The sequence below is a fragment of the Mytilus californianus genome, unplaced genomic scaffold (assembly GCF_021869535.1).
Source record: "Mytilus californianus isolate M0D057914Y unplaced genomic scaffold, xbMytCali1.0.p SCAF_5, whole genome shotgun sequence".
Taxonomy (NCBI): domain Eukaryota; kingdom Metazoa; phylum Mollusca; class Bivalvia; order Mytilida; family Mytilidae; genus Mytilus; species Mytilus californianus.
The window spans coordinates 61,030,137-61,046,705 of NW_026262701.1; the positions used below are offsets into that span (position 1 = coordinate 61,030,137).

Consider the following 16,569-nt stretch of genomic DNA (forward strand, 5'->3'; position numbering starts at 1 on the left):
GACTGAAACTCAGCATTATTTTCATTATTCATTAACAATGTTAAAAATATTCAACATTCTGATTGCATCAAACCATCTTCAGTAATTTTTCAAAACTTACTTTAAATCCACTTCATTTGAACACTGGTGGATATGAAATATTGTCTCATTGGCAATCAAACCACACCTTATTTTGGTGTTTTCATTCTCAGCCTGCTGTTTTTTTTTTTTTTTTTTGTGGAAACAAATAATGTCAACATAAACGTAGATAATGCATCACACAAGTTCACATTGTTGTTTTATTTTGAAGAAATTAAGCAGCATGTTCAGACTTTTCATCAAATAAATAATTGTGTAAATATACTATGTGCAATAATATAATTTATATAATTCCACAAGAAAATTTCCTCTCTTTTATTATTTATTTTTGTGTCATAAATAGATCTTCTTTTCTAAACGTAGGATAAAGAAATGTATGAATTAGAGATGTTATTATAATATCACAATTTGCTGGCAAATTGGTGCTGAAAACTGAAAACATTGTTTCTAGTTGATTTTAAATTAACAAATTTATTGGTTGTATTATAAAGATACAGTAGACTCCACCTAATCAGATATCTGCTAAGAATATTCAGGATATTTTTTAAAAACCATGCACAATCGGATATTTTCAATGTTTTTCTGACAGGAAATGGAACCGGAAGTTACGCAATTACAATCTTTCAAATAAGGAAATTTTGTTTTTACTGAATAAAAGGAACTCTTTCTTAATAAATTGTTTTCTTTACTCATTGTCTTCCTTTGAAATGTGAATTAGATCTAAATGGTTTGAATTTATTTATAAAATATATACAAGAGCAGTATGTTGGGAGAATTTTAATAAAACTCTAAATGCTTACAGAATCAGCAATATATTTTAAACTGAATGTACCTCCTTCTGAATAATTTATTGCAATATACATATAAATCCCTTTTGACAAGAGAAAACTGACTTTTGTCAGATATAATTTTGTAACATGGTCATGACCGCCATTTTGTTTTGTTTACATAATGTGAAGAAGCCTTGAGAACCATGACCTAAACATAAACAGTCTTCAGAAAACTAAAACTTGATGCAATAATATTTTATCAATCATGATTATCTTCATTGATGTTCAAATAGAATTTGATTATTTAAAGAAATATCGGGATTAGGTGTACTTATTATTGCAGAATATTCAATGAATATACATTTATCGTCTAATTGAATATATCTGGTAATGGGATATTTTTTGCTGACAATTTTGGTATCTGATTTGCTGGAGTCTACTGTACTGATTTTATCTTTTAGGCTACAGGAGCTGCACCATACCAAGGTCGTGTAGGTAAAGCTGATACAGATGGTATGGACATGGCCTACCGTGTATTAGCCGATCATGCTCGAACATTAACTATTGCTTTGGCAGACAATGGGCGACCTGATAATATAGGTAGAGGGTATGTAGTCATAATCAGACGTTAGCTGTGTTTTTCTTGTCAGCAATAAGTTCATGTAAATTGTTTATATAAGAGTGGTGACATTTTCATAAAAAAATCAAAGATGAGTTCAAAATTTTTATTTAAAGCTACAATTATGGGGGGGAAATAAAAAAAAAATAAAAAAATTGTCCACATACATTAAAATTTTTAGTAAAGTGATCATATGTTAGTGTCAGTGATTTGAAATATCAAACTTATATTATAGATATGTACTGAGAAGAATTTTAAGACGTGCTGTCAGATATGCCACAGAGAAGTTAGGAGCTAAACCTGGAGTGTTTGCTTCACTGGTTGATGTTGTTATTCAGACACTTGTATGTACCAGTGGAATTCAAAATATCAATTAAATTAGTGAGAATAGACAAAAATATACTTAGTGAAAAATGTCCTTTCATAGAAAAATTTGAATGTAATATATTTGAGCTAATAGACAGTTGGGCCGAAAATTGGAATTTCTTCCTCTTCAAGTTGGTTTGACTTCAACTTATTTTAAAGGATCTGTTCAATAAAATGTCAAGAAAATAACCTCAAATATTTTCTGATTTTGAAAGATTCAGTAGTGCAGCATGTCATTTCTATGATTTTTAAGTAAATATTTTAGTTAACAGGAAAGGACATGCATTTCTCATCTGATTTCTTTCAAATTAAAATCGATATTTTATCAGAATTCTGAAAGGCACTCATTGTTTTTTATGCTCCCGCCGTAGCGGAGGGAGCATTAAGTTTAACCCTTGTCCATCGATCTGTACGTCCGTCCGTACGTACGTCCCAAAATTGGTTTCTGTTATCTAACTTGAGTTTGCCTCAACCATGAAACTTATACACAATGCTTATTACCACAAAACACAGATCAAGTTTGAATTTTGGTGGCGTCGCTTTTATCGTTCTAGAGTTATGCCCCTTTATAAATGGAAAAATTGCAAAATTTTTAGTTTCCGTTCTCTGACTTAAGTTTTGCCTCAACCAAATGTTATGAAACTTATACACAATGCTAATTATCACAAAACACAGATCAAGTTTGAATTTTGGTGGCGTCACTTTAACCGTTCTAGAGTTATGCCCCTTTATAAATGGAAAAATTGCAAAATTTTTATTTTCTTCTAAATATTAAGTAATTTTTATTCAAATTGGAGTTATCTTCCTTTGTCCATGATTATAGTTGAATCAACTACAATCAATGCTTTATACAATGCAATGTTTAATTTTGACTTCCACTGATAAAACACAGATCAAGTTGAATTTGGGTAGTGTCACTTTAACCATTATTGAGTTATGCCCCTTTATAAATCGAAAGATTGCAAAATTTTAAGTTTCCATTCTGTAACTTAAGTTTGTCCCAACCAAACATTATGAAACCTTTACACAATATTCATTACCACAAAACTCAGATCAAGTTCAAATTTGGGTAGCGTCACTTTTACCGTTCTTCAGTTTTGTCCCTTTATAACTATATGATATGCAAGCGGGGGCATCATTTGTGTCCACATGTGGACACTATCCACATTTATTTGTAATTTCTTAAACTTTTGTAAACAAGATGGTTTGGAATTACTGGTATTTTATGTAATTGTAGGGAGATGGTTTCCCAGAAGTTACCAAAGATCCAGAAGGGGTAAGTTGAATTGATTGTTATAAGTCTTAATATGTTAGATAGTAGACCGACAGATGTACTGTTAAATTTGGGCTTTTCCATTTAAATGGATGCTAGAGCGTAGGAAGTGAAGTGTCATTTTAGACATAAGTCAAGGGTCCTTTATGATGGTATATCTATTTGATGTATGCAAAATTATACAAATAATTAGGATTTGGAGTGATTTTAGAAGTTCATTCCTACCCTCCCTCGTGATATAGGTTGAGTTTTGTTCTTAGTGTAGTTTGTTGTTGTAAAGATAGTGCATTAAAATAGTTTAACACCCTGACTGACTTTTTATAAATTTGCATTTTGAAAAGATTTGCTGAATCTGGATATCTCTAGTTGTTGAATCATTGAAAATCTACTATAGTTGTATGATGACGCTTTTTTACCCATGGAATTTTCAGATCAAAGAAATAATAAATGAAGAAGAAGAACAGTTTTTAAAGACATTAAACAGAGGCAAACGGTTACTAGAGAGAACTATTAGAAAATTGGGAGATACAAACTCATTACCAGGTAACAAAAATATAGGAGTTTTGTGCAAAAGGAATTTACTGTATAAAAAAGTCAATTAAATTAACAGCATTCAAGCATTTAGTCTTAAAATCTTGTACACTTTGGTAAGAGATGTTTTGTGATATGGATGATTTGAAAGAAAATTATATTAGTGCTTATGTTTGACTTGTATATATGAATTAAAGAAGATGTGGAGTACATGTCAATGAGACAGCAAGTTACAACAAATAACCATCTATATATGTATGTATTGGCTTATCTATATGAGAGTATATTTACGTATGAGCTATTTAAATGACTGATAGAACTGAATGACCAGTTGGTGGTAAATTTTGTCTTAGAAATCAGGAGGTAAGTGGCAGATATGTGTTAAAATCAAAATGTCCTAATCTGAAGCACAATATCAGTCCAAAACAACATAAAAAAGAAAAGAATCAATATAATGCTAACAAGAAAGATGTACATCTATGTACATGTAAATCCACATAAAGCACAGAAAATAAAAAAAAAAACATCTGAAGAATTAGGTTTCAACTCCCTCATGCAAAGTTGACCTTAGATGGATTTGGCTATTTTTTTTAGGTCCTTTTTGGTTATACAGCTCTTCAATTGTTTAGGTTCTTATACATCCTTGGCTGTCATATATTCGGCTTTGAGCATTCCTGATGAATGTAAATCCAGAAAAGCACTTCAGATGATGAAATTTATAACGTGTTGCTTTAATATTTTTAGGATAGGTGTACATCAGACAATATCTCAAATGTATATTGTGAAAGCAAACTGCCGGTAATGAGATAATTTACCTAACCATTCATTATAAGCTTGCTTCAATACAGACACTTGCCAAGGAATTCATATAATTAGTAGCCTCTTGAATTTTACTTATCAGTAGTCAGGAAATGTGAATAAATATACATATACATATTTATTACAGGTGATATAGCATGGAGGTTGTATGATACTTATGGATTTCCTGTTGATCTCACAGGGTTAATGGCAGAAGAGAAAGGTCTAACTGTAGATATGTTAAGTTATGAAGAATCAAAGAAACGTTCTCAGGTATCACTTAGTATTTACCATTCAAGGTTTTTTCAATCCCTGGTTTCACTTTGGTTCACATTATCATTGATTTGTGGTTTCAGACTTTAGGTATTGATATTGTAAAATAACATGTGGTTGCATAAACGATTGGGATGCAAGTGAAAAAGAAACAGCATTAATTTGTACAACTTCGACTGTATTTATGCCTCACCTTGACGGAGTCAAAAGGCGACACATAGGTATGCTGTTTCCGCTGGCGGCAGCGTCCATAGCGTCAACAATGTATTAGTTTATGATTAAGTCAGTTTATGGGGAACCACTAGTATAAGTCAATGATATTTGGTATGCAGTATTATTAGATAAGGCACATCTCATTTCCATGGAGATCATTTGGCCCTGCTCCCTCAGTCATGGTCTATTGACTTTGAAACTTTTGCTTAGTATAAATGTATTAATTTGTGATAAGGTTAGTTTATGGAGAACCACTGGTGGTAGGTCAATGATATTTAGTATGCTGTTGTATTAGCATTGGCTCATCTCATTTCCATGGATATCATTTGGCCCCGCCACCTCAGCCATGGTCTTTTGACTTTGAAACTTTAGCTTAGTTTACATGTATTAGATTGTGATAAAGTCAGTTTATGGGAAATTTCTAGAGGTAGGTCGATGATATTTGGTGTGCAGTTGTATTAGCATTGGCTCATCTCATTTATAAGGAAATTATTTAGCCACATCCTCTTAGCCATGGTCTATTGACTTTTGCTTAGTTTACATGTTAAGTTTGTGATAAGGACAGTTTAAAGAGAACCACTTATGATAAATCAATGATATTTAGTATGCAGTTGTATAAGCATTGACACATCTTATTTTAATGGAGATTGTTTGGCCCTGTACCTTCAGTCATGGTTCATTGACTTTGAATACTTTGCATAACTTACATGTTAAAGGTACAGTCGAACCTTGTTGTTTCAAAGTTCGAAAGTAGGAAATTTCTAAAGATGCAGACTTACTGATAACAATTTAAATCAGATGTATTTCTTATGCAACCTAATCATTTTCAAAAGAGATTAAAGCTGTGTAAACATACTTGTTTGTATAACAGTTAAAATGACATGTTTATGGTGAGCAGTAATTAACACCCTTTTTGAACGTCCAAGCGGAATTTTAGTGTGTTGAACATATTTCATCTGACATAGAAACAAAACAAATTTAAATGACCCAATCCGAGTTTAACTGAATGGTTAGAATACAAATTCATAACTTACAATAAATAAAAGGATTAAGACAATTATGATCAATTGATACTAATTGAAAGAAATGCAGACTGCCCTCGATCATCAGAAAGCTATCTGACTTGTTTCGTTCAGCAAGTGATTTCATAATTTAGGGTACGTCTAAACACTGCTCAGGACTCTTTATAGTCATCGTATATGCACACAGGAAGAATGTATATATTCGTTGCACGCTGTTTATTTTAGTGGTAAATTTTGAAAACGAATTTAAATAGATATTTATTATTTTTATACGACCGCAAAAAAATTTTGGGGTCGTATATTGGTATGACGTTGGCGTCGTCGTCGTCGTCCGAAGACACATTGGTTTTCGCACTCTAACTTTAGTTTAAGTGAATGGATTTCTATGAAATTTTACCATAAGGTTCAATACCACAAAAGGAAGGTTGGGATTGATTTTGGGGGTTATGGTACCAACAGTTGAGGAATTAGGGGCCAAAAAGGGGCCAAAAATAAGCATTTTCTACTTTCCAGACAATAACTTGTGGAACGGTGTATGGATCTCTCTGAAATTATACCACAAGTTTCCATACCACAAAGGGATGGTTTTGATTTGCTTTGGGGGGTTTTGGCTCAAACCGTTTAGGAATTAGGGGCAAAAAAGGGGGAAAAACAAGGTTGTCCTGGTTAATGGACAAATACTTTAGTACAAAACATAGTTTAAAGCAGTGTAAGGGAGATAAATCAAATACAATATTTGAATTACCTCCCTTACACTGCTTTTAAATTATGTATAAAGTAATGGTTAATGAACAATTAAGACAATTTAAAACAGTGTAAGGGAGGTAATCCAAATATGTTTTGATTACTTCCCTTACACTGCTTTTAAATTATGTTTAAAGAAATGCATATTTATAAAGGTAGACCAGTAAAAATATCTGCAAATGTTGCATCTTTTTTTTTTACAAAAAAATCCATATGAAAGATTTGACACCATATTTTAAATTCTATTATAAAATAGATTAAGTTAGCACTATGGTAAATTTAAATGGGTAATTGGAAATTTGAATTGCGATTATGACCATATCTTGAAGGAAAGAATTTTTTTTGGGGGGGAGGGGGGTAAAAAGAAATTGTGGGGGGTCAATTTTTTCTCATTTCAGATTTCAGAAATTAAAACGAATTATTCTTCAAATATTTTTTTTTTTTCAAATTTCAAATATTGAAAAATTTCAAGAAGTAATCTTTAATTGCACAGTATGGCGCATTAGATTTGTAAAATCTTTGACCACATTTATTTATTTGTTATGCAGAATCTAACTGTATTTAGATTTTTAATTTTGGGTCCAGTTTTCAAATTGGTCTACATTAATGTCCAAAGGGTCCAAAATTAAACTTAGTTTGATTTTAACAAAAATTGAATATATGGGGTTCTTTGATATGCTGAATCTAAAAATGTATTTAGATTTTGATTTTGGGCCCAGTTTTCAAGTTGGTCCAAATTTGGGTCCAAAATTAAACTTTGTATGATTTCATCAAAAATTGAATTATTGGGGTTCTTTGATATGCCAAATCTAACCGTGTATTTAGATTTTTAATTTTGGGTCCCGTTTTTTAAATTGGTCTACATTAATGTCCAAAGGGTCCAAAATTAAACTTTAGTTTGATTTTAACTAAAATTGAATTCTTGGGGTTCTTTGATATGCTGAATCTAAACATGTGTTTAGATTTTTCATTATGGGCCCAGTTTTCAAGTTGGTCCAAGTTGGAATTCAAAATTAAACTTTGTTTGATTTCAACAAAAATTGAATATATGGGGTTCTTTGATATGCTGAATCTAACCATGTATTTTGATTTTTGGGCCCCGTTATCAAATTGGTCCACATTGAGGTCAAAAGGGTCCAAAATTAATATTTGTTTGATTTCATCAAAAATTGAATTCTTTGGATTCTTTGATGTGCTGAATCTAACCATGTATTTAGATTTTGGATATTGGACCATAATAGGTAAATTAAAAAATTTCAAGTTCTTAGACCACATTCATTCTGTGTCAGAAACCTATGCTGTGTCAAATATTTAATCACAATCCAAATTCAGAGCTGTATCAAGCTTGAATGTTGTGTCCATAGACTCCATACTTGCCCCAACTGTTCAGGGTTCGACCTCTGCGGTCGTATCAAGCTGCGCCCAGCGGAGCATTTTATTATAAAATAATGAGGGCACTTGTCACTGATTACATAACTACTCAGCCGTGAATAATCCAATCAACAAAATTGATTGGATTATCCTTATTGCTTATGAATATCATGTTATTAGAACAGTGTTTTAATAAAATTTAATTATGCGATATTTTAAAGTTGTTTCAGAATTGATTTATCATGTTTATGTAATTAAATTTACTTTATGTGTAGTGAATTTTACGATAATGGAGAAAAAAAAAAATCAAAAGTCCTATTCAATGTATTTTAATACAGTTTATGTGTAATGAGGACAGCTAAATTAATTTTGTTATTGTACATTCTGCAGTTCTTAAGTAAAAGAAATAACAATTGATATTGTTTTATAGTTTGTCTATTACAAGTTCGTTTTTGTTTTTCTTTGTGAATTTTTTTTCCCTCTCCAATATCAACTGAATAAACGAATATCATATTTTATTTAATATAATCATACAAAGGCAGACAAGTGTTTTTTTGTTTTGCTAAGTCTAATATCTTTGCAGAGTACGTGCTTTCCTTGGTTTCTTTCTTTGGTTTGGCTAATGGGTAAGTTTCTGGGGTTTTTGTAATACAAAATCTGTGCATGAGGACTTAGTCGTTGTAAGAACGGACTGAGTATCTTCAACAGTCTGCGAAATGGTCTTTCCACTGTTCTTGAGTGTTGCAAACCTTATTGTGAAATAACATGTTTTCTGTAAGACTAAAAAGTTCATAATTTCCCATGAGGTCGATGTAAAACCAAACAAACTACTTGAAGTTGTTAAGAAAAAATACCCAAATATGATAAATGACGGGAGTTCAATGTACGCCAGCATTAATTTAGCCCGTTTGTGAAAGGGGGTCTTGATCGAGACAGAAAACTGAAAGAATAACGGATACATATTCATTTTTAGCTCACCTGGCCCGAAGGGCCAAGTGAGCTTTTCTCATCACTTGGCGTCCGTCGTCGTCGTTGTCCGTCGTCGTTAGCTTTTTACAAAAATCTTCTCCTCTGAAACCACTGGGCCAAATTTAACCAAACTTGGCCACAATCATCATTAGGGTATCTAGTTTAAAAAATGTGTCCGATGACCTGGCCAACCAACCAAGATGGCCGCCATGGCTAAAAATAGAACATAGGGGGTAAAATGTAGATTTTGGCTTATATCTCTGAAACCAAAGCATTTAGAGTAAATCTGACAAAGGGTAAAACTGATTATCAGGTCAAGATCTATCTGCCCTGAAATTTTTCAGACAAATCTGATAACCTGTTGTTGGGTTGCTGCCCCTGAATTGGTAATTTTAAGGAAATTTTGCAGTTTTTGGTTATTATCTTGAATATTATTATAGATAGAGATAAACTGTAAACAGCAATAATGTTCAGCAAAGTAAGATCTACAAATAAGTTGTCATGACCAAAATTGTCAGTCGACCCCTTTAGGAGTTATTGCCCTTAATAGTCAATTTTTAACAATTTTTTGTAAATTTTTGTAATCTTTTACATGAAATCTTCTTTTCTGAAACTACTGAGACAAATTTAACCATACTTGGCCATAATCATTATAAGGGTATCTAGTTTAAAAAATTTGTCCGACGACCCCGCCTTCTAACCATCATGGCCGACTTGGTTAAAAATAGAACAAAGGGGTAAAATGCAGTTTTTGGTTTATATCTCTGAAACTAAAGCATTTAGAGCAAATCTGACAGGTGGCAAAAATGTTCATCAGACTTAGATTTATCTGCCCTGGAAATTTTCAGACGAATCCGACAACCCGTTGTTGGGTTGCTGCCCCTGAGTTAGTAATTTTACAAAAAATTTGCAGGGTTTTGTTATTATCTTAGATATCATTATAATATCTAATATCTAATACTATTAATTATGATTTTAACCTTATTTTACATGATTTCCAAAGCATCAGTAAATACAGGTGAGCGACACAGGCTCTTGAGAGCCTCTAGTTCAGAATTTATTTTCACATTGAAATTCCTTCAGGCTTGTAATACTGGACAAGAACGATTTTAATGAGAAATAAAATTTTACCATATGAGTTTGATTATTTGAAAAAGTACGGCAACAAATACAGGTAAGAACGGGCTTGATACAAAACCAAATATTGCTTTATGAAAATGCTGGTGACAAATTCCTTCTTCAGATTTTATTTCCCTATTCAAACTCGTTCGTGGAATTTATTACTGGACAAGAACGAGTGTAAATGGGGGAAAACATCTTACTTAATAGAGTTTGAAACTATACACATATTGTACGTTTTTTTTTTTACACATAGGCTATCGCAATAAAGATAAAAGCTTAAAAAAAATATTTCACAATTTCACTCGTTAAAAGAAATGTATTACTGGACAAGAATGAGTTTTAATGGTGAAAAAATATTTTTTTTAAAATAAAATTTGCATATAAAAGCTGTCTATGAATAATATTAAACTATATGAGGAGTTTAAAGAAATTAAGTAAAACAATGTAAATGCTAAACAAGGTGTCTTTTAAATACATGGATACACTTTCAATAGTGAAAACATGTTATTTATTTAAATGGATCTTAATAACAAGAAAATAGAACAAAACACACACATATTTAAATATGTTTATTTCGGTATTTTTTTTTTAATGTATTAGGCGCTCTAATGATGCATTATCCGTTTATTTTTTTTACTATCAATGCTGAACCACACCTACGAAGTCTTATATTATAGGACTTTCCTCGTAGTTGAAACTGGGTTTTTATCCCAAAGGACGCCACATTTTGCAATGAATTAGATCTATACTTTTTTAATGTTTTCAAATGAAGTTAATTGAATGGAAATTTCCCGACTACAGACAAGACAAGACATATATGTAGATTTCTTAAATTTTTCAACTGGCTTCAATTATTACAAACAAAATGAAGTTTATTTAACATTTTTGCTAAAACAATAAATCTTTATTATTTTTATTTTTTGTTTGTTTGCCAAGCTTACTTGTATGTGTTTATTACCATCACTAGTCACTCCTAAGTAATAAAGATAAAAGGACCTAATCAACATGATAATTAGTATTCAATATAATCATCGGTCATGCATGACATATCCCAGGAAAACGGCGCGTGCCGATAAAAACTTCAATAACTTCTTAAATATTGAATTGATTTTATTTTGACAAAAATTATAAGATCAAAAATTAAATTATTTAGCGAATGCATACCCTCAACACTCACTAAAACATCTATTTCATGTCCTGAGTGCACTTTTTATGTCCTGTACGGTTTTTAGACGTACCGCATAATTTATAATGACTGACCTTTGTAAATATTTGTGTATTGATTTTATTGTCGAGCCTGCCACTTTTGTCGCAGAAAGCTCGACATAGGGATAGTGATCCGGCGGCGGCGTTAGCTAACTTCTTAAAACCTTTATATTTTTGAAGGTGGGAGATCTGGATGCTTCATACTTTGTATATGGATGCCTCATGGTATGAAGTTTCTGTCAGTCACATGTCCAATGTCCTTGACCTCATTTTCATGGTTCAGTGACTACTTGAAAAAAAAGTTATGATTTTTTGTAATGTTAAATTCTCTCTTATTATAAGTAATAGGATAACTATATTTAGTATGTGCGTACCTTGCAAGGTCTGTCAGACAGTTTTCACTTGACCTCGACCTCATTTCATGGATCAGTGAACAAGGTTAAGTTTTGGTGGTCAAGTCCATATCTCAGATACTATAAGCAATAGGTCTAGTATATTAGGTGTATGGAAGGACTGTAAGGTGTACATGTCAAACTGGCAGGTGTCATCTGACCTTGACCTCATTTTCATGGTTCAGTGGTTATAGTTAAGTTTTTGTGTTTTGGTCTGTTTTTTGTCGAGCCTTCGACTTTTGTCGAAAAAGCGAGACATAGCGATCCTACATTCCGTCGGCGTCGTCGTCGTCGTCGGCGGCGTCCACAAATATTCACTCTGTGGTTAAAGTTTTTGAAATTTTAATAACTTTCTTAAACTATCCTGGATTTCTACCAAACTTGGACAGAAGCTTGTTTATGATCATAAGATAATATTCAAAAGTAAATTTTGTAAAAAAAAAATTCCATTTTTTCCGTATTTTACTTATAAATGGACTTAGTTTTTCTGCCAGGAAACATTACATTCACTCTGTGGTTAAAGTTTTTGAAATTTTAATAACTTTCTTAAACTATCCTGGATTTCTACCAAACTTGGAAAGAAGCTGGTTTATGATCATAAGATAGTATCCAGAAGTAAATTTTGTAAAAAAAAAATTTCATTTTTTCCGTATTTTACTTATAAATGGACTTAGTTTTTCTGCCAGGAAACATTACATTCACTCTGTGGTTAAAGTTTTTGAAATTTTAATAACTTTCTTAAACTATCCTGGATTTCTACCAAACTTGGAAAGAAGCTTGTTTATGATCATAAGATAGTATTCAGAAGGAAATTTTGTATAATAAAAATTCTATTTTTTCCGTATTTTACTTATAAATGGACTTACTTTTTCTGCCAGTTAACATTACATTCACTCTGTGGTTAAAGTTTTTAAAATTTTAACAACTTTCTTAAACTATCCTGGATTTGTACCAAACTTGGACAGAAGCTTGTTTATGATTAAAAGCTAGTATCTACATGGAAATTTTGTTCCATTTTTTCCGTATTTTACTTATAAATGGACTTAGTTTTTCTTCCAGTTAATATTACATACAGTCTGCAGTTTAAGTTTTTTAAACTTTTATTAGATTTATAAACTATCCTGGATTTTTACCAAACTTGGACAGAAGCTACTTACAATCAAAAGATAGTATAGAGAGGAATATTTTTATTAATTTTTTTCCTCATTTTTGTTGAGCCTGCGATTAACAGCAAAAGTAGGCGAGACACTGGGTTCCGCGGAACCCTTACGAATTTTCTTATACTGTATGCAATAGGTCAACTATATTTGGTATATGGAATGATTGTAAGGTGTACATGTCTAGCTGGCAGGTGTCATCTGACCTTGACCTCATCTTCATGGTTCATTGGTCAAAGTTAAGTTTTTGAGTTTTGGTCTTTTTTTCTAATACTATATGCAATAGTTCAACTATATTTGGTGTATGGAAATATTTTATGATCTATATGTCAGTCACGCAGGTTTTATTTGACCTTGACCTCATTTTCAAGGTTAATTGCTCAGTGTTAAGTTTTTGTGTTTTGGTCTGTTTTTCTTAAACTATAAGCAATAGGTCAACTATATTTGTTGTATGGAAGAACTGTTAGCTGTACATGCCTGCCTAGCATGGTTCATCTGACCTTGACCTCATTTTCATGGTTCATTGGTCAATGTTTAGTTTACTTGGTGAATGTTAAGTTTATGTGACAGTTGTAATAAAGCTTTATATTTAGGACTTTCAACATAATATCAATGATTAGTAAAGAAGGCGAGACATTTCAGCGTGTGCACTCACTAAAACATCTATTTCATGTCCTGAGTGCACTTTTTATGTCCTGTACGGTTTTTAGACGTACCGCATAATTTATAATGACTGACCTTTGTAAATATTTGTGTATTGATTTTATTTATGAATGTGTTGTATCTGTCCTTGTGTTTTCTAATTATTATGAGGGACCAAAAAATGAAGATTGAATACATGCTCATAAAGTGCACACTGTTCAAAGTATCTAGTTTACAAAAATCTCATACCATATTTCATTCATTCCAACTTTATGACGATACACTCGACCTCGGATGAATCGAACCTCGGATAAGTCAAATACTTTTGTCCTGTTCCTTTGACTTCGACAAAACGAGGGTCGACTATATTCCTATTCTAATTTCAATATTTGCAGTTTACTGTCAAAATAACAAAAAAAGGCGCGACATCTATGTGTTAACAGTTTATTCAGATATTTTTTGTAGATAACATCAAAGTTAAAATTATATGCAACATAATATCAACATATGAACAAAATCTATCATATAATGTGCATATAAAAAATTTGGTATGCCACCAGTTGTTTGCTTCAGATATTTTATAAAGAACAAATCAGTGCAAAATTTGTATTTCATTAAATGTTATTATTGGTTTCAGCCAACCATGAATATTGTAGATATGTCATATACCATTGTTTTTTTCTGATCTTTCTCATGGTTGTACTGTGTGACTTTACCGTCCCATTTTGGTGTCAATACCAACCATTATGTTTTAAGAATAGTACTTGATAAAATTAGATAACAATTGACAGCTTACTAGAAAATTCATTAATATGTTTGCTGCATATTTTGTAAAGTCTGTATTTTTTGTGGATTGGTACACTGGATGACATGAATATTCTAGATGTACATGCTATTAACAATTTATTTCTATTCTACAGATATTGTCTCAAGGAACAGGAGGAACTATAGATGATAGGATCATGTTAGATGTACATTCTATCAGTGACTTACAGAACAGAGGAGTTCCCCCAACAGACGATTCACCTAAATATAATTATACTGCCGATGATGATGGAAATTACAGTAAGATAAAGTTACTTATAAGCTGTAGTGTCGTACAAAATCTTATCTCAAGGAAAGAATTTTCCAAATATTTTATTATAACATTTTCTGAAGTTTCATGTCGATAAATGAGCAGCTATGTTTACTGTTACAGTTTTATTTTATACATAGAAATGGAAATTGATTTAGTAGAAAGGTTGTTATGGAGGTAATAAGTATTGTTAAATTGATATATTTTAGTTGCCATCAAATGATAAATTTAAAATTCTAACATGACGTTCTACAAACGCTTTGAGTACACACCCGTGGTAAAATATGAATATATTGTTTAGGCTGTTTCAATGGTACTCCCGCGTCATATGTTTTTTTATGAATGAGCTACCCAACGTCATAGAACGATGACGTAAGAATATAAGCATTTTACGGGAAAATACACGCTTGTGAAACCGAAAATCATCACAACAAGGAAACGTAAACAAACGATGCAAAAATGTGTTATATAAGCCATTTGTTGTATACATATAAGACATATAAGTACAATTATCATTTAGCTATCGCTCAGGGTAAAATATTTGTCATAAAGGGCCAACCCGTGGTAAAATCACGATATATTCAAGCCCCCATGAATTATTTCTTAAACATTAATGATAATTTAAGAAAAAATTCTGTGAATAAGAAATATGTGAAAGAAAAAGACAAAATTGCACACATATAACTAATATATTCCAGATTTTGAACCTGCCACAGGGAAGATTATAGCCCTTAGATATGATAAACAGTTTGTAGAAGAAGTAACAACTCCTCAGGAATGTGGTATACTCCTAGATAAGACCTGTTTTTATGCTGAACAAGGAGGACAGATCTATGATGAGGGATTTATTGTAAAGGAAAATGATGAGGTAAAAAATTAGTTTGGTGTTAAAGATACAGAATTATTAAAATGTGAAAAAATGTACTTTGCAGCTGATGAAGTGGTAAGTTTATTGTCTGACAAATTGATAAATATACTACAAATTCAGAAATTATTGCGAACATTTGTTATTGTAATTTATGAAGAAAAGACAAAAATGCAAGATTAATTATTGCGATTTTAGGAAAATCTGCATACAGATATATGTATCAGATATCAAAATGGGATTCTTATTTTTGCGATACTCACCCAGTTGCATTATTCGCATAAAAACCTCACAATAATGTCTGAATTTAGAGTACCCATATTTGTCATATTTTTGCATTAAGTTACTGTCCTCACTTTAATTGTTTAACAGTATGCAGCATGAACTGTTAAAAGTATTTGAAAGCCACCTTAATGATTTGGTCAAAGGCCAAGGTCACAACAGTTGTTGATACACTGAAATTTGGGCAATATCCCTAACATTTCATATAAATTGTCTGATAACTAATGGTGCTGTATGTATACCTCTTGCTTTTGGAAATGGGTGGTGTATATCTTTTATCTGTTTGTTCGTTTGTTCATCTGTCCTATTTTACATACCCAACAATGATAGATATTATATGAAGAAATAGTATAGTCCATGATCTGATATGGGAACCAAAGTTTTGTTGATGTATATTTCTGGTAGTTCTGGTAGAAGTTGGTTTAATTTTCATGCAAAGATCCCATGCAAATAAAACGAGTTGATGATTAAACACTGCAATAGTAGTTTCCCATCCAAAAAATTTCCTGAGGAACTTTGCTGAAAACAGAAGTGGTAAGTGCTATCTTTCCTTCATCATTTACTTTATGAGTACATATGAGTTAGGATAAGTAGACTTTAATATCTATCCATTGATCCCATTTGTCTACAGAGTAGATTTGAAATATTTTTACTTGCAGGAAATAGAATTTAAAGTGAAGAATGTACAAGTACGAGGAGGTTATGTATTACATGTAGGACACATAGAAGGCACATTACGAGTGGGAGATGTTGTTCAGTTAACTATAGACAATGTAAGATTTTATATACAATGAAAAACTA

At 31.7% G+C, this 16,569-nt stretch overlaps 1 protein-coding gene across 4 annotated transcripts in view; it reads left to right on the forward strand.

The window, feature by feature from the left end:
• LOC127701139 (alanine--tRNA ligase, cytoplasmic-like) overlaps window positions 1-16,569 on the forward strand; it is a 51,464-nt gene that overhangs the window by 12,354 nt on the left and 22,541 nt on the right. For all 4 annotated transcript variants that reach the window (XM_052204942.1, XM_052204943.1, XM_052204941.1 and 1 more), the window contains exons 7-14: window positions 1,310-1,455; window positions 1,703-1,811; window positions 3,071-3,109; window positions 3,538-3,649; window positions 4,584-4,708; window positions 14,467-14,611; window positions 15,320-15,489; window positions 16,428-16,541. In XM_052204942.1, the coding sequence (XP_052060902.1) occupies window positions 1,310-1,455; window positions 1,703-1,811; window positions 3,071-3,109; window positions 3,538-3,649; window positions 4,584-4,708; window positions 14,467-14,611; window positions 15,320-15,489; window positions 16,428-16,541 (960 nt within the window). The remainder of the gene's footprint in view (window positions 1-1,309; window positions 1,456-1,702; window positions 1,812-3,070; window positions 3,110-3,537; window positions 3,650-4,583; window positions 4,709-14,466; window positions 14,612-15,319; window positions 15,490-16,427; window positions 16,542-16,569) is intronic.